This window comes from Drosophila suzukii, chromosome 2L, assembly GCF_043229965.1.
Source record: "Drosophila suzukii chromosome 2L, CBGP_Dsuzu_IsoJpt1.0, whole genome shotgun sequence".
Taxonomy (NCBI): domain Eukaryota; kingdom Metazoa; phylum Arthropoda; class Insecta; order Diptera; family Drosophilidae; genus Drosophila; species Drosophila suzukii.
The window spans coordinates 18,456,031-18,482,050 of record NC_092080.1 but is presented as its reverse complement, the minus strand read 5'-3'; the positions used below and the strand labels follow the sequence as shown (position 1 = coordinate 18,482,050).

The window sequence follows — 26,020 nt, the reverse complement described above, 5'->3', positions numbered from 1 at the left end:
GAGTGAAATGCGATAAAAAAACATGGCAAAAGCGGAGATGGAGTGGAAGGTTTTTAAGCGGCTTATCGCAGGTCCGGCGTTACGATGGCCAATTGGGGTTCCCGTTTTCTCCCTGGGAAATCCCTGCCACATCACGCATCCCGCACTTTGAGCCAGGTTCTTGCCAATACACCCATTCGATAGCCATGGTCAGCCGGTTTTCTCACCGAACCAGTCTTCGCCGAGTTATTTTTACAAGCCGCTACCAAAACAAAAAATCCAAAATCAAAACAAACTTTGGGTCATGCTTGAATTGAGTTACGTGCCGATGTGAAAAAAGCAACAAAGTGAAGAGAACAAAAACCCAAACATTTTCGTATTTGCTTAGGATTATTCAAAAAAATTCGACAGTAATTTATGAATTGTGAATCATGTATTTTAAAGATTAATCTTGAGGGCCCTTTCTTGTCGCTGATTAGAATCTCTGGGGGTAAATGGATGGAGCAATTATTTTTCGTGTCGCTGTGCTTGGCCAGTCAAGAAACAATTTATGGGATTTTTCTCAATGTCAAGGCCTTTTGTAAATGGTCAAGAGGTGGGTCGAAGTGGAACTGCCGAAGCGTCGAATGGAAGTTTCCCATCATGGGTATTAATTTATTCACATTTGTGGCTAAAAATAATTTTCATATTTCATTTATGAATATATTTGTTTTGATTTTTAATAATTCAAGGTCCAAAGGCAAATCCGATTACCCCAAATTTTGGAATCGAAATTTTTGATATTTTACCAAAAGTATATAAGACTTTTACTTATTTTTTACATTTTACGAATTTTTAACTCAACGATTTATACTTAAATAAATTACTAAGCAAAGATTTTATATTTATTATAAGGATCTATGTTTTCTACAAGTATTTTAAAGACATTGGAGGGAAATTTAATTATTTCATAAAATGAATATTATTTTAAAGGATCAATAATTTCTACAAATGTGTACAAAGCACTTTAGTAAAATTCAATTATTTCATATTCCAAAAGCTATATTTCGCCACAATTATCATCACAATGACAGTATTATAACAAAGTTTCTGTTCATGAAATGATTATGGAACACAGCAGTTAAAGCATTTATGGCCTACGTGAATTGTGTGATTCGGTGTGCGAAGAAATTCGCGCTCTCCTGGTTTTTTATCCCAGCGAGTTAATTCACTTATCACACGACTCTGGGCATTATGATATCACAAAATACTATTTGCTTAGCACCGACGCGACCGAATTTTATTGCCTTCAGATTAAGATGTGGTTTGAAATTCGTTCGGAACCCAATCACTTAAATGCGAATCGGGTGCAAAAGTCCTTAAAAGTTAGGAATATCTTCATGGACCGTTTACTAACTATTGTAACACTCGTATACTATAGATGCGCACCGTTCGCCGCTTAAACCGCTACTAACTCGCGTCGAATGCAACTTAGGCGCTTTTGAAGATAGCCAACGGAACGGCGCGCCGAAGAAAACGCGCTAAAACTGAGTGTGATTTCAGCCCAGTTCATGAACGACCCTTTTGGCCCGCTCGTTTCGACTGCTTCGGCAGGTGATAACGGCCCGAAACGATCGGCTAAGAGAGAGGTGATCGCGAGAGAGAGAGAGAAAGAGTACTCGTAATTAACCCGCACTTGTTGGCCATGTTAACATCGGTACACGGTTAACAGAGATCTCGTGCGGTTATCTCCGTTGATTGGTCGAATGTTAAGAGCTCCCCTCAGAAGCTGCCGACGTCTTGCTTCCGTCTTCTGATTAGAACTCCCCGTCTTTCTACAGCTGCTGTGTCACTCGGTGCTACTCCCCATCCATATTGATAATGCCGATCTCCCGATCTTTGCATTTATTAAAAGCTGTTCCAGCATATTTGCATTGATATTTTAATTTTAACCAAGGCGCGACTCGAATGCTCTGGGCTTGTTCGTTTTGATTGGTTTTTTCTTATTTTTCAATAAGAGCCTCAACTATTATTGGAATGTAGTTGCCATGATGAGGAAACTGGATTTTTTTTTCCAGATTGCTACTTGAATTCGACTTGATTGCTACTTGATATTGCCAGCGCCGTTAAATAGAATATTAATTAATCGATTGGTGTCAACGATATTTTCAGCACTAGAACGCACAGTTTATTGAACTAGGCATACATTTAAAGGCACGTACATATGGATTAAAATTTATATACTTTATAGGCTTTTAAAATGTAAGCTTTTTAGTACTACAATATTACTAAAACGTTAGTCTGACGGAACCATAATAGTAAACTTATGAATTAAAGGTCGTGACTATTAATTCTTTTTTATCTACTTGGTGAATTTCTAAACATTTCATAGAATATAGGTAATGCAATAAAAAAGAATATACAATCGAATTAAAAGATTCCCAAATTTTCTTAGAATATAGGTAATGCGAGAATATAGGTATACAACGTATATCAAAGACTCTGAGCTCCCAAATTTATTTTTAAAATTTATTATTTATAACCGGTTGTAGGGTTGTCTTGTTCTGAGCTCCAGCATGTCTTCTTAAAAACTGTGTTGTATAACATGATTTAGGGGTTGTTCCAGTAAAAGCAACCACCTAAATGTTAAATGTTAAAATATGTTATAATTCACAAATTTTGATAAGACATTTTGGAACTCAAAATCTTTAAATTATTTTGCTTTAATTTAAAAGGGTGGTGCATTAAAAAAATATGATATCAATATAAATCACTAAATAATGTTTATAATATTTTCAAGATAATTTTCTTTTTAGGAGATAATTATATAAAATTTCAATATATCAAAGTTTTTATTGCAAACCAAGTTTTGGTGATAAATTATGCTCAGTGTAGCACCGAACTTTATTCACCACGCATGGCCCACAGATTGAGAGGTGAAAGCTCCGCTCTCCGAGATTCGGCAACTTCATCCGGCAGCATCCTGTTAATGGTCCTCTCCACGCGAAGGCTCCCCGAACTCGTGGGACCCGAGGGCCCGAAAGCAAGGAGTCCACGCGGCGTACTACGGATAGTAGTACGGCATGTCCTTTTGGCAGGCTGCGCGCTGCGTTCAATTTTCCGTATTGGTTTCGGTTTCAGTTCGCTTGTGGACGTGCGTGCGGCAAGAACCTGCTGGAAAAGCCTCGGATCGGACCTGGTTAATGGTTAATGGCCAATGGTCACTGGTTAGTGTGGCACCAATCGAACGGCTATCGCCCGGATGGGCAAACGGATAGACGGAAGGATCTGTGGAATGCTGAGAATGTGCCAATATGTTAGTGCCGTGTCTGAGTTAGAGTGGGAGTGTGAGTGAGTGGGTGTGAGACAGGTTCCTTGGAAGGACTAACAGGTTCCCCGTCTTTCCAAAGTGTTAAAGTGCGGCCAAAAGTATTTCCGAAAGAATACGATAAAAAGTCACAAATCTGCTGTCGCCTCTGATTTAAGTCAAAAGTTTGCCTAAAGGATTAAAAAAACGGACACAGACTTGTTATAGGTAAGTTTTCAAGTTTGTTTTGGGTTTTTTACTGGGCTCCAAATCTTTTTTTTGTGTACTATCGCCTTTGTTTTCCGGCCCGACCTTTAATGTCATCCCTTGGAATTCTTTTAGTGACTGCTGTTTGTGTTTTTCCCACTACCCTGGGAGCCATAAAATAAATCAGCCAAAATGTAGGTGGCCCTTTGTGCCGACTTCAATTTATTTTGGTCTCCGATGAGGCCAACTTTCCATGCGGAGATAATCTATAGTAATGGCTTCTGTGGTGCGCTAGTTATGGCAGGTTGAAATTGGCACAACATTTATGAAACTACAACATGTTTGCTGGTAGGAATTAAGAGATTAAATAAATTTATTAGGGTATTGATACAAAAATGGAAAGTGATTTACATATTTGAAATAAAAAAGCATAAGGAAGGGGTAATATTTTTGAAAATACATATAGCAAACAAATTTAATGATTTTATTTTTACACATCGTTTGAAAAGAGCCCAATTTATATGGCCACCTTAATTTTAAATATTTTTTTTTTGGCTTTAGGTCTCAGTTGGGGAATTCGCCCTTTCTCTGTTCCGTTTTATTTTCACTTTTTATTGTAGTTTTTCGGTGTTGGCCAGCGGCAAAAAGGTTTAATTTATGGTCTTTTCAGATTGGCCCAATGCCCACGATACATTTGCGAGACACTTTTGCAGAGCCGAAAACTTTTTTGTTTACTGTCAACTTTGGTGACATTTTATGTGGACCATGCCGGCAGACACCAAGCCCAATAAACATAAACACAAAATAGTAGTCGCAAGTGTCGGCGAAGAAAGCTGTAAAAAGCCGCCAAGAATTGCCAGTTAACTTGCCTCACATTCATCAAGGTTTTCGTCTTTATGCGAGATGCGTGCGAGCAATGAAAATCCTTTGTGCTTTGTAATTGAGTTATGAGGCGCTGCCGAGAACAGAGATGAAAAGCATTCACTACTTAACTACCAGTTTACCCACACTCGCAGATAAACAAACACGCATAGTATTGGTTGCAATTATACACGTTAAAAATCTTATGATATCGTATGAGCTATAAAAATTCTTGGTTGAAACGAATGTTTTTAATAAAGCTTTATTGAATGGTTATGAACTTGATTTCAGATATGAAATATGATTAGAGATATGAAATTGCTAAACTCTTATTTAATTAATTCGATTTAAATATTTTTATTTTTGATCACAAACTTTTATAACATTACAATTTTGAAAAAGGCTTAGGACTTGTAATAAATATCAAGAGGTGATCTATTCAGAAAAAATATCTATACCCAAAGCTTGGTACAAAAATAATGATTATTCCAAAAGACTGCCAAATAAATTCGCATTTCTGTTCCGGATTTTACTTTCGGGTGTTTTACTTAAATTCAATTTGAACAAATGTTCATACTTAGTTGATTTAAGAGTAATTTGCTTAGAGAAAGATATTTTAATAAATATCCTATTTCTTTAACAGTTCAGATGATAAAACAAACTGACATAAAAACTGATATGAAGTCAAGTTGAGTTCGACAATATTTCTCAAAAGGACAACTTGAGACTGTCGTGAATATTTTATTTAAAACTGAGATATCAAAAAAATATTTAGATACAATTTTATAAAATAACCAACTTCTTGCTGTGTAAAACAGACGTCACTGGCATCCAAACGGGGAGAGTAAATTACTGAAAAAGGATATAAAACAAAGCAGGAGACAGCCACGAGAGAGTGGAGCAGACACGAGAAAAGTAATTAAGGCGACAGAGGGGGGTGGCGAAAAGCGGGTACGAGCCGGATGGGATTTGGCCATAAAACATGTACGCAAACAAAAATTAAGGCATAAACTACAATTGTTCAGATTATTGCACGTCGTGAGCTTAATGCAGCGGACAATGGGGATTTGAGGACTCGTTTCGCCAACGACTTGGAGAACTGGAAATGCGATGTCCTTTAATGGCTTTTCGCCTGCTTTATAATTTCGCAATTGTCATTGTCGTCACTGGCGTGTAATTTTGCTTTATCGAACTGCCATTTGCCTTTTCCTTCGCCCTTTCTCTTTTTCGCCTCTGGTGTGCCAGCTGAAGTGTTGGTCTACGGCAAACGGGGCGTATACACAATATGAATAATTTATGTTTAAATTGGAAAATGACTCGCAAACAAATGAAATTCTAATTGCAGGGAAAGCTGAAAAGGGGTTGCATTGGTTTTGAGCACATGCAAAGTGCTAACTGAGGTTTTTGACCCAAAAATAGATCTAGAAATCCAATATTTAATCGATGGTATATGAAATAATTTACTCTTTAATTTTTAAAATCCCCAACCTTTGGTGATCCATTTTGATTTCCAATTTTATAGATTTCACTGCGAATATTATTTTAATGATTATTGACAAACTCCATTAACTTTTCAACTCACGTCGTGCTCGATGTCACTCACTCTATCCATTAAGTTTTGCTCTTATTTTATTCACAGCATAAAACAATGGCAATGCAAACATTTGCTTTGATGGAAAAATGCAAAAATCACTCGTTACCTTAATTAAAACAGATGATATTATGCTTAACTCGATTTTAACTTTTGCATTTACTAACCAGTTCATAATTCCGCATTTTTATTAAAATATAAACTTTTAACTTTGGCTTTGTGTTGTTATATCCACTTTTTAATGTATTACCTAATTGGAAAGTAACTTTGGCTCAAAAAAAGTAAGTTTTGCCAATTAATTTATGCCAAAAGGAATTTTTGAAGTATAGTCCAAGCCGCAAAAACTTTCAAGCCCTTTATTGATAAAAAAGGGGATAAAGTTGCCTAAATGAAAAAGTTCAGTCCGCCTTGATTTCAGCTAACGGCATAAACTCAAGATATTGGACAACAGGTTTTTGAAAAATGCCACTAAAGGTAAAGTTTTTCCACGCCATCGAAAGTGGTTGGGAAAATGCGCCCAAAAGCGTTTGCAATGAAATTCCGAGAAAATGCCTGGGAAGAGTGGCTAGAAAAATGTTTCCTTTGGCTGCCTGCGGGGACATTCGGCCGTCAACTGGGGAACTTCCCCTTTTCATGTGGGTGGGGAATGGGAAGGGTAACTAGGACCTCGACCCCTCGGGCATCGAAAAAGGAGTTGGGGGCCTGTCATCGACAACAGCTGGTGCTTTCATGTCTGTGACCTACTGACTTGTGTAGCCTACTTTCCGGGGCTCAACCCACTCCTTTTTCCACGTTCCTGCGGAAGCTGCGCTTAATGACATCGCCGGCCTTGCTGCATTTTTCCCACTCACCCCTCCCTTGGATTCCCTGGCACTGACGTTGACACAATTAAGAGCATGAAAAATACTTTGAAATTTTAATTAAACAGCCCGCCATTGACGTCACCACATAACCGAGTTCATCTTAAGTATGTGGACTCCTTGTCGCCCCGAGTGAAATGCGTTTTCACGCATCCAACTTCGACTCCATTTGTCATGTGCTCGTGATCTCATCGGTGTCTTTGGCGGTTTGATTGCCATTCCACATGACTTAATGTCGTCTCGATAAGAATTCCCAGGTTTCGAATGCTATTTGCACGAGTAGTTATAGAAAATATGTCGGAAAATGATAGGGCTGATAGCAATTGACAAGCAGCAATCATTTCGCAGATCATTTCTGGGGGAGTTACGTAAAATTCGTTTCATGCAGGTGATTAAGAAATATGACTAATTAAATATTACTCTTAGCCATAACTTTTCTTGCACAATTAAACATGAAATGAAATTGGCATAATTGTGCTCTACTAATTGCTCTAACAATCAATTGAACCTTGACATGGAATTACCCCAGTTTCAATCAAGCTCTGTGGTTTATTCCGAATTTAAATGTTTGTCTAAGCCATAAAACGTGTGTTTTACATAAAACACACTAGCAAAACAAGGCTTTTTGTGTAAACATTTTAACAAAATCCAATACATGAGTTTCGGCCGAAAGCAAATAATTTAAACTGAAATCTGAACACGTGATGCAAACACACGTGGCTCCATCAGGTGGAGAAATGGGCTGGGAAAGTCCCTGCCAAAATGTAATTTAAGTCTATAAAACATTTACTTTATGGCAAATAAAATGTACTGCCATGGGTAGATGGGTGTGTTTGCCTTGGGTTTGCAGGCAAACATGTTTGCTTTTAATTAAAGGCCAGCAGGGACATTCGCCGAACCAGAAACTGAGGCGAAAACTAAGCAAAGCAAAGCTTTTGCCAGCCGAGCAAATTGCGATATCCGATGGGAATGTAATGAAATATTTTTCAATATTCCAGTGGCACATACTTGCCATACATAAACAGGGCGGTTGAAGTGGACGCATATCTGTGCATATTGCAACATTCACATTATTTATGTGCAGGTCCGTGCTCTATTATATATCATAAGTGCTGTGCCGGCAACGGAGAATGAAAAGAAAATAGTCCCTCAGACAGCGCCCTTCCACTTTTGGCTGGCTTAGTTCAAATATTTCTGCATGTCAAACATCAAAAAAGGAAAAATTTTCTAGTTTTACGTTTGCATTCAAACTGGGAATCACTGAGGAGAGGATTTTCCGGGAAAAACGAGCACTAAAATAAGTTATTCGTGTATAGTATGTAGGTGCATGTTGAAGAACTCCCAGGCAGTTAAAGAGATTTTCAAAAGTTATGCAAAAATGAAAACAGTGCCAAGTGGAGACGGGGCATAACTGCCAATGAGAGTTGACTGATGCGATGGTTTTCCGCAGAAAAATAGCAAAGTAACGCTAGGCAACGGCAGGGAAATCAAAAGGAAAACATAAATCCCACTCTGTGCTGACAGCTGCTGCGGATGTCGATAATAAATCTTAATGCTATGATTTTCGTTTTCCTAGTTTTTTTTCAAAGTATTTATCGATGAGTGGCCTGGACGAAAATGTTTAACAACTGAATTTTCATGAGAGAAATTGCTGCAAAAAGTGTTATTCAATTGAAACATTTGTCATTGTGAGTAGAGGGCTTTATATATTTTTTGATAAACGATTTTAGTATTTTGTGTTTAAATAAATTATTAATTATGATTGTTGGTTTTCCAGAATCGTATTTATTGAAAAATATATTTTTCATTTCAGAATGAATCTTTTTTATTTGATTTATTATAGCAATTATTTATAAAAATTGTTTTTTTTTTGATTTGTTGAAACCATTGTTGGGAACTCCTAAAAAAATGAAATGAGTCATATAGCTATTAAACAGAAAAATGTTTATTGTTTAAAAATATTAAGTATGAGCAGCCACATTACATTTTGTTTTCCTTTTTGCCTAATTTTAATGGAACATTATATACATTTTCATAAAATCTTTGGTATACCAATGCTTTTTGTTATACAACAAGAATTAAATTTCTAAATATGTATATCAGAAAACTTCTTTCATTGCTTTGCTGCTGTAATTATTTATGCATCTGTCAACCGTATTTCATATGCATAAGAAACGGCTTGCCTGGGGGCAAAAATAAATGGCATAAATTACAATTCAATTTCTTATGGTCTATTATTTAACGCCTGACAGGGGGAGGGGATTCCCCTGGAAGTCGCCACGCCCACGCCACTCCTCCCGTTTGGGGGCGTGGTCTTGGAGGAGCCATAAAGTGGGAGCTGCTGCCAAATAGTAATCATATTTTCGGGCTAAAAGCAAGCAGCGCAACAAAACATACTAAGGATAATCCCATTCGGCACAGGCCAATGATTTCGAATGCGCTGCATGACGTTGCCACCCCCTTTTCGCCGCCCCTGTCTCGGCGTATTCATAATTCGATTTTTCACGATTTTCCCCGTACATCTACTTAGGCGCCCCATTTGCTGAGTTGCTTTTTGCCTCGGCCAATGTTTTTGCGATTACGTTGGGTCCTTCCCTTTGTCCTTTCCAGGATGTTGTGGAGTTGGTCAGACAAACGAATTATGGATTCCTTGCTTTTATCATGGGCCAATGCTCTTTTTGCTCCCACATCGGATTACTGAGGATGTGTTTTATTGTTCTGAGGCAGTCCTTGAACCGACTTTATGTACACAGAAAAACGAGACTATTTGGAAGGAAGTCTAATATAAAAATTTTCTGTAAGTTGTGTGATTTTCCCTTAACATCCTTTTCTATCTATCAATTAAATACTGTATTTATTGAATACCTTTTTATTGAAAGATATATTAGATAGTAAAGTGCAAATTTTGCCTTGAGCTCAATTGTCTTCTTTGATTTTCTTGCTTGTCTATTTTTGTTTGCAAACTTTTTCAAAATATTTTTACTTGAGGAACTTTTGTTTGAAACTGATAAATAATGCATTTCAAGGCAGACAGTCACAAACAATAAACTGAAGCTGGATGGTTTGTCATTTGGCAGAATTTTGCCTGCGAGCAAACAAGTCAGAAAGAGTTTTTCTTCTCATTTACTACGAGCCAAGCAATCAGTTTACATTGTATACACTGAAATGGGAATTTTTGGTAGAAACTAACTTAACTGTGTAATAAAATATTTATTTAAATTGACTACAAGATATTGAAATTACATTTTTTAATAAAATTTGTCCCTTGCAAGGGTATTCAAATTCTTAATCCGATGTAAGGCAGGGAAATGGGTCCCCTGTCCTTCGCAGAACTTTACACCCTTCAACTTCCCCTCAGATTTACCCCATTTTTGGCTCTTGGCTCTGCTTGTTTCCGCTCTGGACAATTGGACAATGGCCGTGCTGACCTTGTCCGCAGTGGTTTTCCCGCGACGCCCAAGGAGCCCGCTTCCTGGCCATTGATTTTCGCCATCATTGTCGGCCCCTTGCAATCCTAATTTGCAAGGAAAACGCAACTCGATTTATGGGTCTGTGTGTTGCAATTTGCTTGACTCTTCATTTGCACATTATTCCGCTGCAGCGAAAGGGAAACGTTTTGTTTGACCCGAAACTTTTTCTATTTAGTTTTGCCGTAGTTTTGTTTTCAGCCAAACTTTTTCCTTTGGCCTCCCCATTTCGGTATGACTTTGCTGCTCCTTTTTTCGATAGCATTGTTTCGGATTTTCCTTTCTTTTTTGCCCCCGGTGGCACTAACCCACACCGGGAATCTGATTCGGATACCAACTCGAAGTCAGCGTTATCCGTGTCCATTTCCATTGCTCCATTTTAGTTGGTCTTTCATTGTTTTTTTTTTATTTTTCGATGGGGCTGCTTTAACCACTGGGATTAATGTGGCATATGAGTGACGTGGCGTTTATGCAATTAAAATGGGTATTTCGTGTAGTGCAAACTTTCAATTTATTCAGGCCATTTATTTATACTTGCAAGATAAACATTGAGGGCAAGAGCAAAATGAAATTTTCACCAATATATAAAATTATTTAAGACTTTGGGGTAATGTGCTGATGTGTGAAATTTGTTATTATTTATGAATAATGTCAAGTTAGCTAGAATTCTCTCTAACAAAATAAAGGTCGTATATGAAGCCAATCTTTTGGTAAATATTTTTTTAAATATTGTATTTTTTTAAGAAGAGATAGTAGATTGCCAAAATAATCGTGTTCTTAGATGAACTCTGGTTCCTATTTAAACATTCCAAATGAATAACAAATGATGTTGGGCTGTTGAATTGCTAAATTGTAGAACGTTTATCAGCTGCTCCATTTTTAGAGTTGTCACCCTCATGCGCGGATGCACTTGGAAATGTGCGAGATAAATCCTCCCCCCACTCGGGTTACAAAATATATGTAAAACGTAATTTATTCCAAATTTTTGGTTTCTACTCAACAAATTCTTTTTAAACCCCCCACCCCGCAAACCAAATTCTGGATCCGCCACTCCAGTGGCTCCAACCATACTATATTAATAAGCCATGGCAACTTTGTAACATTTTAGTCTATCCACAATGCGTTATTCACTTTTAAGTTTAGGAAAAAGCATACTTTTAGTTCTTCTTACCTTGTTAATACTTTAAAACATAAACATAAAAAACCTTTTAATGTTTTTACTTTTGAAAAATTCGACAAATGGCTTAAGCTGTTTCATAATTAAACAAAAACCAACAGCTTTGTTCCCTTAATCGCTGAAATTGTCTGTTGAACTTTCAACAACACAACAGTTAAGGTAACACCCAGATTAAATATTAAAGAAACCTAAAAATTTTTGAAAAGGCACTTAAAGATAATTTAAAATTAAAAGCTTATTATTTAACCAGGCAATCCTTTAGCTTTGTCGATTGTTTGTCAATACCCAGGCAAACAACATTTGACATCCCCGAAGGCAGTTAAACAAATCGCCTCCATCACAACACAAAATTGGCAAAAACTTATTATTCAGTTTAACACACATTTGAGAACGAGGCTCCAAGGGAAACGAGCAAAGGACTTGATAGGAGCCATCCTCGAACATGCTGGGCCTCACTGAGCAAGTGATTGATTTCGGGGGAGTCGGCGGATCCTTGGTCCTTAGAGGCGGAGACTGGGGACTGAGAAGTGCCACTAACAGGCGGTGCAGCTGTGAAGTGGGGGGTATTTAAGGATGGAAGGGTAGGGGATGGATGACGGAGCAGGAGGAGGCCAAAGCCCAAAGACAAAGCGCGAACTGAAAGCACTCAACGATGAGGACCTGCTCCTGTCAATCCTCGGCGGCGGCAGCCACTTAATGAATGGAAAGTCTCTCTAAACGCCGCCGAGATTGATGACGCACTTGATGCTGGCCCAGCTGCTCACTCGGAATCTCATTCCGACTGCAGGCGAAGGACTGTCGAGTGTCCTTTTTATATAGTCAGACAGTCAGTCAGTCAGTCAGTCAGCTGATCGGTGGAGTGGTCGTGTCGCTACCTCTTCTCAGTTTTCCCTTCCCATCTTTTCTGGCCTTACTTAACCAACATTTTGTCATTTTGACAGCGAACACATGGCCCCGCCTCACTCCCCACTATTTCTGGTCCTTTCCCAAATGCTGCTAAAGTGCGGCCAAGTAAAAAATTTGCATACTCAGCCAAAGCGACCGAAAAAAGGAAAACCTTCTATATATATATATATAGGAAACGCCAATGCAAGTCTCCTCCATATCTGGCCACATCATTGGGCCATAAAACTGCCGCAGTGATGAGGCACAGCGATTTTCTCTGCTTCCCTGAACGTTAACTTTCACTTTCACTTTTCTTTTTGTATTGTGTTTTCGCGTCATTCGTAATTTTGAAAATTTCCTGAGGCTTTTTCGTGGCGTATACGTTATTTATTTCGGGCTTTTCAGCTGCCTCTACTCGCAATTTGATTGGACAAAGTGAAACGATGAGTTGCTTCTTTCAATGTTATATGTATTTTATTCAAGGTTTTAAAATTTAAGATTTTGTTATCTTATTTTCTTCAATGACAAATGGGAAGTAAAAAGGTTTTGACTTAAACCAGTCCGAATTTTATTTTACGGTTTAAGGAAATGATGAAACTCATAGAATAAACATAGTAAAAATAGTGAAAATATGAGTTTCGTCTTTCAATGTAATATGTGTATTTGTTTATTATTTTCCATTCATGATTTTAAATTTAGAGGTTATGTTATCGTATTTTCTTTAAGGAAATGTGGAAAGTATAAAGTGTTGTGATTTGAAAATCAAATGAAAAGGCCTAAAAATTCATTTTTTATTTAAGCGTTTAAAATTTGTATATACTTTTACCATTTAAATATTTAAAAACAAAATTTAATTTGGACAGTTTTGCATTCAGTTATGTTAAACTTACTAACCGACAGGTTGATAAAAATGTTGTCAAGAGATTTGAAAATATCTTTCTAACCAAAACCTTTTAAGATGACAAGAATGTCAACCACTTGGCAACTAAAATTCCAATTAAAGTTTAACTCAGATCTTGCCTTAGCGAAATACTTAAGAAATTCCTTCCGCTAAAAATCTCTAATTAAATTTGCATTTGTCAAAGGAAAATAGTTTCGACGCTGGCGCACTTTTGCGCAACTGGGATTATGCCTCAAGCATTTGCATACACATATAATGTACTTTATACATAAGCATGAGCGTGTGTCTTCAGGGCACATAACGCATTACTGCACAGATATTAACCCAATCTCGGTGTGCATATAACTCTACTAAAGTCCTTGGAATCCATTTTGTTTCCATTTTATTTTCAGTCAAAGGACAAACGAGACGCCGAGGGCCAAAAGTGAAAAAGAAGGATGGCAGGGGAAGAGATGCAGAGCTAAAACCATAAACCCAAAGCCACCAAATGCGAGTGCAGAGCCAACTTAGCTGCGAGTGCTGAGGAACCAAGGACCAAGAGCAGGAGGAAGTGCATCCTGCGCCCAAGTCTAATTAGAAAGAAAGATTGCTCATACGCCGCGTGGAACGAGAGTGCCAGAGTGTCCGAATATATATGTGGATAGTATCTGCTGGATACATATGTGTGCGGCAGCTTTTGGTCAAATTTAAAGGTTACAACCCGTGAAAGCCAATCAAAGGGGGTGTCGAAGTTTTTGTTCGATTTGCTGGCGGGCCATCAGAGAATTAGTTTGGCATGCGGCTGCTGTTGCCACAACTGTTGCATGCAACATGGATGGCGAAAATCGGATTATACTCAATGTGGGCGGAATAAGGTGAGTTTGATAACAAAACAATTGTTTAATTTTAAAGCAAAATATATATAGGTAATAGAAAAGATTTGAGATTCATTTATATGTGTGTTATTTTAATTTATAAGTGGAAAATTTTGTATAAACAAAATGAAAACAAGCTTAAAAAGGAAGCAAAATCTGATCTTGGCTAAAAAATACAAAGACTTGTTTGATTACCTCCCTTATTAGAAATTTATTTCGTTTCATTTTATTGCTATCCCAATGATATTTATTTCAAGTTTTCACGTATATGCGGCATAATATGGGCTCTTGTTTGTATTTATCTTCGGCACTGCCAAATCACGTAGCACATCCTGTTGATTTGATATGTTCGCCATATTTGTGTAGCCATAGAAACACTCACTTGGGCTATCGACACTGTGTTTTTGTTGGACAGGATATTGGCACAGGATAGTTCCCATGTATTTCCGCCATTATTTGGGCATTGTTGTGATTACGCCTGGCAAAACAATGGAAGTGATACGGAGTCAGCTATCCTTGCCAACAATATGAAAAGGAGCAAAAAATAAGAAAAACAAAATAGAACTAGTGAAATTGTTACAACAGGATGTGCTGACTGTATGTGAGTTTCTGTATGTACTTTCATGTAAATAACTGTGCCCTGGCTTTGAGTTGTAAGCTCCATTATCAGCATCGTCATCGGGCCCATCATCATCATCAACATCATGGGTCGTATGTGGCTGTGCCTTTTTTTTTTGGGATATATGTTGATATATGTATAATATTCATTGTATGTACAGATGAAAGCCTCCCTCGACTTGGGGCCCTTGTCTGCTTGAGCGCACTTTTCTGGCTGAGAGCATTTATCCAGCTGCAGATTTTCGGGCCTAGTTAATAATTTATGATTCCGTTAATGGGCAATGTGAGAGGGGCGATTAAGAGAAAAGTCCCACGATATTTTTCGGTTGCCCTTCCCGGTATTTGTATTTTTTCAGCTCATTGTATACAAATTAACAGCGTAACTCCCCCTCAGTATAAGGAATTTTTTCAGATTTTCAATTACATTTAAAATAAATTTTTAAACCACTTTTTGTCAGTCACTGAACACCAGTCTTCGGGTCCACTTTGACCCTTACAAAGCGGGTTAATTTTATTGCTGCCAACATATTTTGTCCGCTCGGTTAACCGCACTTTGCAAAATTAACAATGAAATTGCAATTGCATCATCATAGTACAAATGCTATTTTACTGCGTTTTTTATCTACCGCAGCAAGGACCGCAAAAAAGAGAATGAAATATCAACAAAATGTAGAAAACTGTGGTAAAATGCATTCTTGCGTGGGCCGACAACCACCCCTTTTCAAATCCACCAAGCCCATAAAGCAAAGCCATTAAATTGACACATTTCTTTAAATAAAAATAAAATATTGTGGCATTCAAAGAATCACTTGAATGTGGCGTCATCAAACGGTTTTGAGGGTGGAACACTGAAATGCTGCAGTTATGTAAACATTTAGTGACTAGCAGGAAAATGCCAATGGAAAATATATAATGATTTAGAGAAAGAGGTTGAGAAAAAATACCATTTAATAGGAGAATAAATATTCAGAATAGAAGCAAAGCTAATTGTAAATTAAAAGTGGAAATGTTTGCCAACACAAAGAAAATACTGACGCTCTCATCTGAGCTGACAATGTTCTTAAAAATAGAAAAACATTTTTGAAGTCTAAAATTTTTTCATTTTGCTCGATTGAAGTTTAATTGGCGGTAATTACGTTGCATATCTCAACAAGTTGTTAAATAAACTCATTTAAACTTTTCTACTTTCACCATTTCGTTTTAATATTGAGAACATTGATACCAAAATGTACTTACACGGATTTTAAGAACGAATGTTCTCAATTCAAGAACAGTGTACTTGAATGTATCTCACTGTGAAGCTATTTTATTTTTTTCCAGTAGGAAAAACCGCCCATTAGTTTCCACAAAAATATATATATAAATCTCTCACCGACATTTGCCATCTAAATGGATGAAAGCTTCGGTTTCAGTTCCGCTTAAAGGTCTGTGGACTGCAACAGAGGGGAAATGGGTGGAGCAGGGGGTGTTGTAATATGTCGCACTACTCGAATGCTTGTTTAAGTCCTGTCTGTGCTGGGATGCTAGTGTGTGTGCTCGCTGGCATATACTAAGGATATCCTTCCAGACTACACACACTTTTGTAGCATACTTATGCGGGCCATCGCTGGCTGACTGGCATCCCGCTGTCAGCCCGCCGACGTTTTTAGCACAAATAATACATGCACACAGTGTGAGCATTGAACACAGAATACATTGCAGTGCGAGTATATTCTGCTGTAAGTTGTTTGCTATTTTCCCAAGCTCCCACATTCGAACCAAAAACCAAAAGTGTCGCCTTTAAGGGAACACCAAGAAAATGCGCTTAAAATACTTGCGGCCCAGCGAAGCGGGTAAGCAGGTTAAGTTCTGTTGGGCTATACAAAACCAGTTGAGCTCGAAACATTGTTTAGAAACTTGCCAAAGGGGAATGGCATATGCTCCCTATTATGCACTAGTTATCCACGGTCCACATTCGATGTTATGGGTGTGGAGTTCACATATGAGCGTAGTGGATTTGGAATCCAATTAGTGATTTCATTCAAATGAGGCACCTCCTGTTTGATAACCAATGGATTAGCAAATATTATACATTCAGCATCACATGCTGCTCAATTGGATTCGGAAAGAGCAAATTGCACATGTTTTGATAAATTCAGTTATACTGCAAGAGAAATGGAATTTTAATCAGCATCCGAACTCGCCAAAGGCAATAGATTATGCCATTGATGGAAAAATAACAAATTAATAACATGTGACACTATATTTTATTAAAATAATATATTATTATGTTATTTAGTTATTTCTACACGAAAGGAACTTTCTCTACATCACATTTATATTTCGCAATTGCAGCAATCTTTAGCTAAATTGATATATTTAATGAGGTGATGCGTAATTAATTTGCAGCAGAGAGGGATTTATTTAAAATCTGGTTAAAGCGAATTTCCTGAAACGGATAGGTAATAAGTTTTCAATTTTGACTGGGAATTTTCCTTTAAATTTGATTTTCACTGAATGTGTGCTTCTGACTTTGAGGCCATATTGGCAAAGCACATAAATGTTGAAATGCTGATATCTATTAAATGCTTTGCCTTCCTTCTGCTTTAAGTAAAATCTCAATCATGACGGGCATGAAACGCTCTTTATTCAGCCCAATAATAATAGGAATTACGTGTTTTTCGTCAAGTTCCCTTTGGTATTTGGATGATGTGCGATGATTATCATTGTGATTACGGGGCATTTTTTTGCCATACAAAAAGAGCCAAGAGAAGAGCAGAGCAAATATTGTATGGCCAATGGCTTGGGAATTGGTCGGCTTGAGGATGGGCGACTCCCAGATCCTGCTGCTCATCAACGCAGACAATTGCGCACTGATTGTATCTTTGATTCACGCACACACGCACACTCTCACAGGCACTAACACCCATGCGTCCACTCTCACACTCTGGCAATAAAGCTGCCACTGTGGTTGTCTTTCAGCACAAATACATTATACTTAGTGCCGCTGTTTGTTTGTTTGTGATGCTGCGTATTTCCGCTGCCATTTTCTCCTCGCCATTGTTGGCATTTTCCCCGCTTTTCCCCATTTTCCCCGCTTTCCCAGGGCCCACAGTGCCCTCTTCAATCTCACGCCATTGTGTGCGAATTAAACGAAATGGCTAATGAAAAGTTTAACAGTCAATAAATAAAGCGGGCTGCGACATCAACCATCAAAGGTTCTCTGCTCGTCCTCATAATAGAAGATGAATGCTGATTCCCCTTCATTCAATTTGATATCAAAAGCTTTAATTTGCTTATTGTTCTAAGTGGTTTGGCGTTGGTTTCTTTTATCACACTAATGGGAAATGGCGTAAACAAATCACAAACACTTATATAAAATCTTAAATTTGATCTCATGAAAATGCACATCTATCTAAAATTATAACATCGAATACAGTTTTAATGTAAAATATGTGACGAACTCCTTTTGGTACATTTATATTGTGAAATATTTATTCATTTATGCTAAGTTCAACATTAAATTAAATTAATTAAAAAATTAAAAGGTTTTTCATTATTTTTAAATAAGTATTAAAAAAAGAAGTTCCAAAAATGTATATTAAAACGTACTCTTTTGATGGAAATGATAATTAAAAGTGATAAAAATTAAAAAACAATGAAAAGTGATTAGAACCAATACACCATGCATAAAATTGTAATCAATTTATTATAAATAAACAAAATCTAACAAGTTTTAAAGACGATTATACCAATGCTTTTACTTAAGAATGAGTTCCATCAAAATGTTTTCAATGGACGTTATCACATCTAAATTATTTCGCATAATTAACAAGTAAACTTCTTTATCGACTTGCTTGAACTGCTCTATAATTGGTAAATTTTTTTTTAAATATTTATTCAATTATCCATATTTAAAAATTGTATTAGAGTAGCATTGGTTTTTAAACAATTATTGAAGAAGTTACTTTCAAATAATTATTTTTGAACTTACTCTTGTGATAGAAATGGTAGTTTAAAGTGGTAAAAATAAAAAAAATCAATGAGAATGGTAATTAAAAAAAATTAAACCCAAAAAAACCATGCTTTAAGTTGTAATCAATTTGTTATAAATAAACAATATCATTTAAGAATTAATGACGAGAATAGCGATGTTTATACTTAAGAATAAGTTCCATCAAAATGCTTTTAGTGGACTTTATCACATCAAATTTATTTCACATAATTAACAAGTAAACTTGTTTATCGACTTGCTTGAACTGCTTTATAATTGGTATTTTTTAATATTTATTCATTTGTCTATAGTTAAAAATTGTATTAGAGTAGCATTGGTTTTTTAAAAAAGTATTGAAGAAGTTACATTCAAATAATTATTTTGAAACTAACTCTTGTGATAAAAATGGTAGTTTAAAGTGGTAAAAATTAAAAAAAAAATGAAAATGGTATTTTAAAAAGCTTATACCCAAAAAAACATTCTTAAAATTGTAATCAATTTGTTATAAATAAACAAAATCATTTAAGTTTTAAAGAAGATAATACCAGTGTTAATACTAAAGAATGAGTTCCATTAAAATACTTTCATAATTAACAAGTTAACTTGTTTATGGACTTGCTTGAACTGCTCTATAATTGCAATTCAACTTTGGGCCAGGACGCCAGCCAAAACGGCTCATTGTCCTGCTGCTGCAAAGCGGAACGGAACAAATAAGTGGGAGGACTCAGTGGAGGATGACAAATTGCTGACAAGCATTCTGCGGCATTTGCTGCAGCACAAATAAAAAAGAAAGCCAACACCCGAACAAGAATAAAAAAAAAGTAGCGTTGAAAAGGAATAAGTGAAAGCAGAAGTAAAATGCAAATGCTCGTGCCGGTTTCACTGCTCAAGTAGCCGCTTAGAGGCAAGTGCCAAAGACAATGGCCCAAAGCGAGTCCTCCCGCCTCACACACACACACACACACACACTCATAGTCACACTCACACTCAGGAAAACAAAGGACTCTCCAACCGGCGGTGCGAGAAAAGCGGGAAAGCTGGGAAAGCTGACAAAACCACAGCCAACAAGGAGAACAACAATTTAAAATCAACAGCTGCGCGTGTCCTGACAGAAGGAGCACGAAAAAAGTTGAAGTAGCGACTTGAAACGCTTCTCGTTTTGTGGCCTGTGTTTCGCTTTTGTTTTTGTTTAAATAGCCAAGTTAGGGGACGTGGCTGGGCGGAAATAGCAAAGTAATAAATAAATTTCCTGCTCTTTTGCTGTTTTATGTTTGGACCGCTTTATTGCGGCTTCGTCTGCAGCGCCTAACGCTTCATTAACTTTTCGGCTTTTAATATACTTGGCCAGACCCGGAATTTCCTTCCGCCGCCTTCTGCCCCCTTAACCCCTATGCTGTTCTTTAACCCTCCCTTCGCTGTTGTTGTCACTCAGTCAGGCGTTCATCGAGGTCTCTCCTGTCTGCCAGAGCCACGTAATTGGAAAACATTTTCGGTTTCTTTTTTTGCTTGTTTTTGGCATTTTCATTTTTTTTTTAAACTTTAGCAGGAAAAAAGGGGCCATAAAATAAATAAACACTGAAAACGAAACGAAAACGAATACCGCCTATGGCCTAAAAAAAAAGAAAAGAAAAACCGCCAAAAAAATTGGCCCACTTTAACCCTTCTGGGTGTCGAGGTGTGAGATTTAGTGACACTTTAGCTGGCGGATATCTTTTGAGGCCCAGGCGCATTAGCAGAAGGTTAAAGGCATGCTGGGTCATAAAGCTTATATTTCCTGGTATTTTTTGTGGGCCGAAATGTTTGGCATTGTTTCGATTTTTGTTTTAGTCTTTAGTCCTAAAAAAGCTTCTGGAAATTCTTTATAAAATAAAGTAAGAGCTTTTTCAAAGAACAAGTAACACAAAAGATACATTTAGTTGTATTATTATTTTATTTATTGAATGGGCATATTCGAATTGAATTTTGTTTATATACAAGTTTCTGTGATTTTCAATTTGCGTATAATAACAGCAACATTTGTATAGGTTTTAGTTCCACAATAAAGGCTTGCACTTTAATAAAGTTACAGAACACAATCCATTCAAATTTGAACCATCTGTTTCTTCAGTTGGTTATCTGAAGAAAGATTTAAAACTCACTTCAACTGTTCCCATTAATTTGCCTAACTTTCTGTGTGAGATTCAGCCATCTCATAGTTTCAAAAGTTGCGGATATGTATGCTGTAGTTAAGTAAACCCTATAAACTAGCTGGATGGCACTGAGTTCAGAGCCTCAATTCAAGAACTAAAAAAGAGAAAAGAATCCAACTCAACTCATGGGTTAACTCCACCGCTCTAAAATTCGTATGCGTGTGCTCGAGTGCGTTGAATAGTGTGTTTATATGCGGAGAACCATTTTTTTAAACCCAGAACAGAATAACAACAGCAACAAGCAGGACCAAGCTCAAAAAATGAACAGAACCACAAAATCATATTGTAAGCCTTGTCAGCTGGCACACACAGTTCTTTACAGTGAAAAAAACAAGACAAAATAAAATAAAATTCAAACTTATTAGAATTTGATTTTTCCTTTTTTTTAATTTCAGAAAACCATATATAAAAACCACACAATTTTATATTATTATATCTATTTTTTTATAAATCTATAACACTTATTTTTTGTGTGTTAATTTGCTTAAGACAAGAAAACATTTAAAAGCGGCTCAATATCTCTATATGTCACTTAGAAAATATTGGAAAATATTGCTTGATATAAAAATATTATCATTTTTATTGTAATATTTTTTCTTCGTGCACACATGCGAGTATTTGTAGCTATTTCTATGCGTCCTTGTGCAAGGACTTCCACTTCCTTTCCCCGCGTGTGCGTGTGTTATTTTAACAGCAATTTTAATGAAGCGCGAAACCGTTGAAATACAATTTGTAAAGCTGAGGGGCTGTGGATAAGGCTGAGGATGCGGGGTTCCGCCGGGGCTTCTCGGGAAAAACAAACTCAGAAATGTTTGGCAAAGTGAAGATCGGGGGGAGGGGCCGGGGCCCATGGAATATCTGTTCGGGCCAGGTCTTTTTCTGCCTCTGGTAACGCCAAATAAAAATGGCTTGCAAACGCGCTTTGGCTTGGGCGCTTGTGTTACTTTGTGACTCGCGAACGCGTTTTGTTCGCGAGTTTGTGCGAGTTAATTAAAAAGGGTTTTACAATCAGCGCACAAAGGTCTCCTCGGGGTAGGAGCCCCGTTGCCAAAGTAGAAAGTCTTCATATATTTCAATGTAATTTCGTCTAGGTCATGGGGCGCATTAGGACTTATGACTAAATTTGTTTTGTCGGGAGTTCCTCGTAAAGAACGCTTTAAGCTTTTTAAAAATATTTCAGGCTGTTTTATTAGGCAGAGGAAAATAAGACATCTTAATGCTATTTCGCTGTTGTGCCTAAACGAGCCTGGGCAATAGAATCCACATAAAATTGCCATATAATTATTTCCAGCAGACTGGTGTTTAAATAGAACTTAGTTCATCTTACTTCAAAACCCTTAGTAAAATGTACAAATTAGGCCATGTTGATTTCTTACTTTAAAACTGGTTTTAAAACATACCAAAATGTAATGTAAAAATGGATTGCATTACAGTCTTACTTAACATTTCTTTCCAGAATGCACCAATGAGTGTAAAAATGCAGAAACCTTAAGTGTACTGCGGTCAAATAAAAAATTTGTATTTTTTCTAATTTCGTGGTGTAAGGGACTATTTGGCATGTTTCGAGGATTGGAAAAAAACGTTGGCATAAGTGTATTTCATCGGGAGGAGACAACTTTAAAGGGGATGTAACTGATTTAGAAGAAAAATAAAGATTTTACATTTTACAAACTAATTTACCATACTTTTGCCCACAGTAGTGTGTTCTAAATTCTATAACAAGGATTCCCTAATTCCTAAGTTATATTTTTATGACTAAATTATGAAACCTATCTGCAGAGCTGTATAAAATAACATGCAAATTGTGCTTGGGTAATTTTAGTTAAACTTTAATGCTTGCCATAAACGCTTTTTCGGATTCTAAGTGGTTACTGCTTGTATTCAGCAAACAAAAAAGTGTTGTCCTTTGAAGCTCAGCTGCTTGTTGTTGGGTTACAACAGCTACAAAAGGACATTTTCCTACCATGTTATCGCTCATTTTGGCCTTCTTTTTAGAGACCCATAGTTGTTTGCTTTGTGTTGGCCATGTTTGCTGTTTTTGCGTCTAGTGCATCGCGGCTGCCTGAGCAAATATTTGAGCAAGTTAATAGCCAAGAGCGATGGCGATGGCGATGCAATGCCTGGCAACTCATCAACCTCGCCAGCGTCTGCGTCTGGCTTTTGTGGCGCCTCCGGCATGCCCAGAAGATTCCAAATGGAACTGGAATGGGGATGGCCCACATGGGCTACATTCACGTTCTCGGAGGCGGGAGACCCATCCTCCCATCAATGGCTCTTCTCACGTTAATGCGCAATACACTTCCACTTTATGCACATTTCCGGACTAGCGCGGCAAACAAAAAATGGGTGACGGGGCCACAAGCAGAGCGAACCAGCCCCAAGGCATTAATCCAGTTCTACGACACCCAGAGATACCTGGTATATGTTTATTTCCCCTGATGTAATCTATATAAATATAAGAAATTGTCTCAGAATTTATTGCGACCATTAAAGGAAAATAGCTTTAATCCATTAGCTTTCTATAAAATAAGCTTCATAAGCCAGATACGGTCTAGATACATCTATTTTCTCTGATAGTATATTGCCAATCACGTTAGAAAATTTATGAAAAATAGTTAGGTTTAACATGCCAGATAAGCTTTTCCAAGAAAGGCGTTTTAAATGTACACAGAGAAAACTATCTAAGAACATTGTTCTTGAATTGAGAACATTGTTTTTAAATTAAGAACATTCATTCTTAAAAACCGTGTAAGTACCTTTTGGTATCAATATAAGAACGAAATGGGCAGAAGAGAAAAGTTTAATTGAGTTTATTTAACAACTTTTTGATAAGTATACACTAAGGACTGAACTAATAGTTTATTAGTACATACAATGTACTTAAATACCGACAATTCAACTTGATTCGAGCAAAATAAAAACATTTCAACTTAAAAATGTCGTTCTATTATCAAGAACATTTTCAACTCAGATGAGAACGTCAGAATTTTCTCTGTGTACGTATATTTTCTTTCTAAAAATATTCCGACTTATCTAGGCTCATTGAATACTCTAATTAAATTTATTGCCAAAAGCAAGCTTCAAGATAAATAATAATGTTGAGATTATTTTTAATTTTACCACATATTTTCCTTATATTGCTGGATTTTCATGTCCATCATCATCATGTCCACCTTAAAGTATCTGGATTTATTTAAAAACTTAAAGAAATGTACATTGAATATTTAGAGAAGTCTTTACTATTTCAAAAATTAACTTGTCCAAAAGAGCCAGAGAAACCATGTCAATTTGCGACTACAGGGTACATTGATGTTGCCGCTTTCGTGTGCGACATGTGTAACTGGGGGCGTGGCCCAAGGGGGGGCGGACTCGGAAATGCCATTGCATTCGGCAAACAACAAAAGGCCCGCAACAGTCGGCGGGTTCTTAGAGCCAGACGAGCTGTGGCATGATGTATGGGAACGTTTCCATTTGAAGTGGCACATCAAAGCCATCATCGTTTTCACTATTGTTGCAGCAGAATGTTGCTGGTGTGGCAGGACTACAAAGTTCCACCTTATTGACTGCAACTGCATTTTTGCGCATTTTCACGCTATTGACGTTGATGGCGTGAAAATCGATGGCATATGCGGTGACCAAATCCAGCGAATGCGGGTTATGTTGAAATTTTAATTACTGGCTTGATTTGGGCCAGTGGCTGCGGTCAATTAAGGAGCTTAAAATAAAATAATCCATCGATATTGAAGCGGGCGTGGCTTAGTTATTTTTAACTAATTGTCACGCTTTGTTTCCCGGAATTCGAGTTGGAAAGGTTACCATTAGCATTTCATTTGTCTCGGTTATTTAAGATATTTGTCAATACAAATTTAATGGGTAAGGCAAATGTTGAAAGAGCAGTATAATAAAAAATAAAAATTCAAATAAATTCTATGAAATTCATTTATATTTTACAATACAATATATTTTACAATTTAACATTCCTAGTTTCTAAATTAAATAGATTATCACAATTTTAATGGGTTACGTAAAAGTTCAGAGAACCAAACAGTATAAAAACAGGTTAATAGTAACATTAAATGCATTTTGTCTGTATCACGGGAAATAAAGTGGCTTTTGCAAACTGCATAAGTTTTTCTTAATGTCTTAAACAAAATAAATATCGCACTTTGAATTCAATATTTGCCTGGGTGACCTATATTATGATCCCACGTACAAAACGTTCCTTCATCATTATCGGATTTTTCCTCTTGTTATCCCTTTGAACCCACTGTGCGTAAATCGCATTACGGCCATAAAACGACGATGTGTCTGTGTGAGAGCATTTAGCCTGCTTAACGGAGGTAATAGGCCAACAGCGAGGGGAAATCGAGGGACTTAACGAGGGGGGGACGAGGGGTAGGGCAATATGCTGACACATCTGGTCTGAAACTGGATCGTAGGCACTTTATTGGGTTAAGTGCGATGCAATTGCGTGGGTGAGTGTGTTGAACCCAATTTGATTTTTCACTTATGGGTACTTGCGTTTTCGCAGCGTTTCCCGCGCGATTTTAAACGCTCGAAAAGACGCAATCATCGTTGCATAATTTTGGGCTGGGCGAAAAATTAAGTTGCTTCATCTGCCATTAGGAATTTTGTAATCTAGGTTACATTGCTAATCCTTGTTAAGCCTTTTGTTTACCCTCCTCTTGATTGTAGTCCCTCTTTTTTGGGGTAGCCCTGACTTGGAATTTTTTCTTTATTCGCCCCGTTGGCTTATCTGCGCCGTGTCCATGGCCATTTTCCGGCTAATGATCAAAGTGCTGGGCATCCTGATGTCCCAATGGGAGAAGTTACTTTTCTTCACAACTTTTTTCATCCATTTTTGGCAGCCTTTGGTGGCTGAACATAACAATGTAATCGAGTGTAGACACTGAGATAAAGTTGAATTGCCGCTGTGGAAAAAAGAGTGACTGCAAATTGGCCAACGTGGCGGATACTTGTTTTTTTTTTGGCCTCGCTCTTTTGGCCGCTTTTGCAGAGTGGAGTGCAAATGCTGAATTATAGTTTTGGTGTGGCAGGATAATTAAAGTATGGCCGGCAGTTAATAACATTTTCTGGCTGCACATTAAGTCCGGTGAAAAATGATTTTCAATTATGCCCCGCATTCGAGCCTGAACTAAGAACTACAACGCT

The 26,020-nt window shown here is 37.2% G+C and overlaps 1 protein-coding gene across 3 annotated transcripts in view; it reads left to right on the top strand.

Annotated features, from left to right (window-relative positions):
• Positions 1-2,985: 2,985 nt before the first annotated feature.
• The window catches only part of Shawl (Shaw-like), a 49,130-nt gene continuing 26,095 nt past the window's right edge, over positions 2,986-26,020 (top strand). Inside the window, exons 1-2 of one of the 3 annotated variants that reach the window (XM_036815317.3) lie at positions 2,986-3,493; positions 13,607-14,068. In XM_036815317.3, coding sequence (XP_036671212.3) covers positions 14,025-14,068 — 44 coding nt within the window. In that variant the 5' untranslated portion in view covers positions 2,986-3,493; positions 13,607-14,024. The remainder of the gene's footprint in view (positions 3,494-13,606; positions 14,069-26,020) is intronic. The other 2 variants (XM_036815324.3, XM_036815322.3) reach the window with 2 other exon arrangements.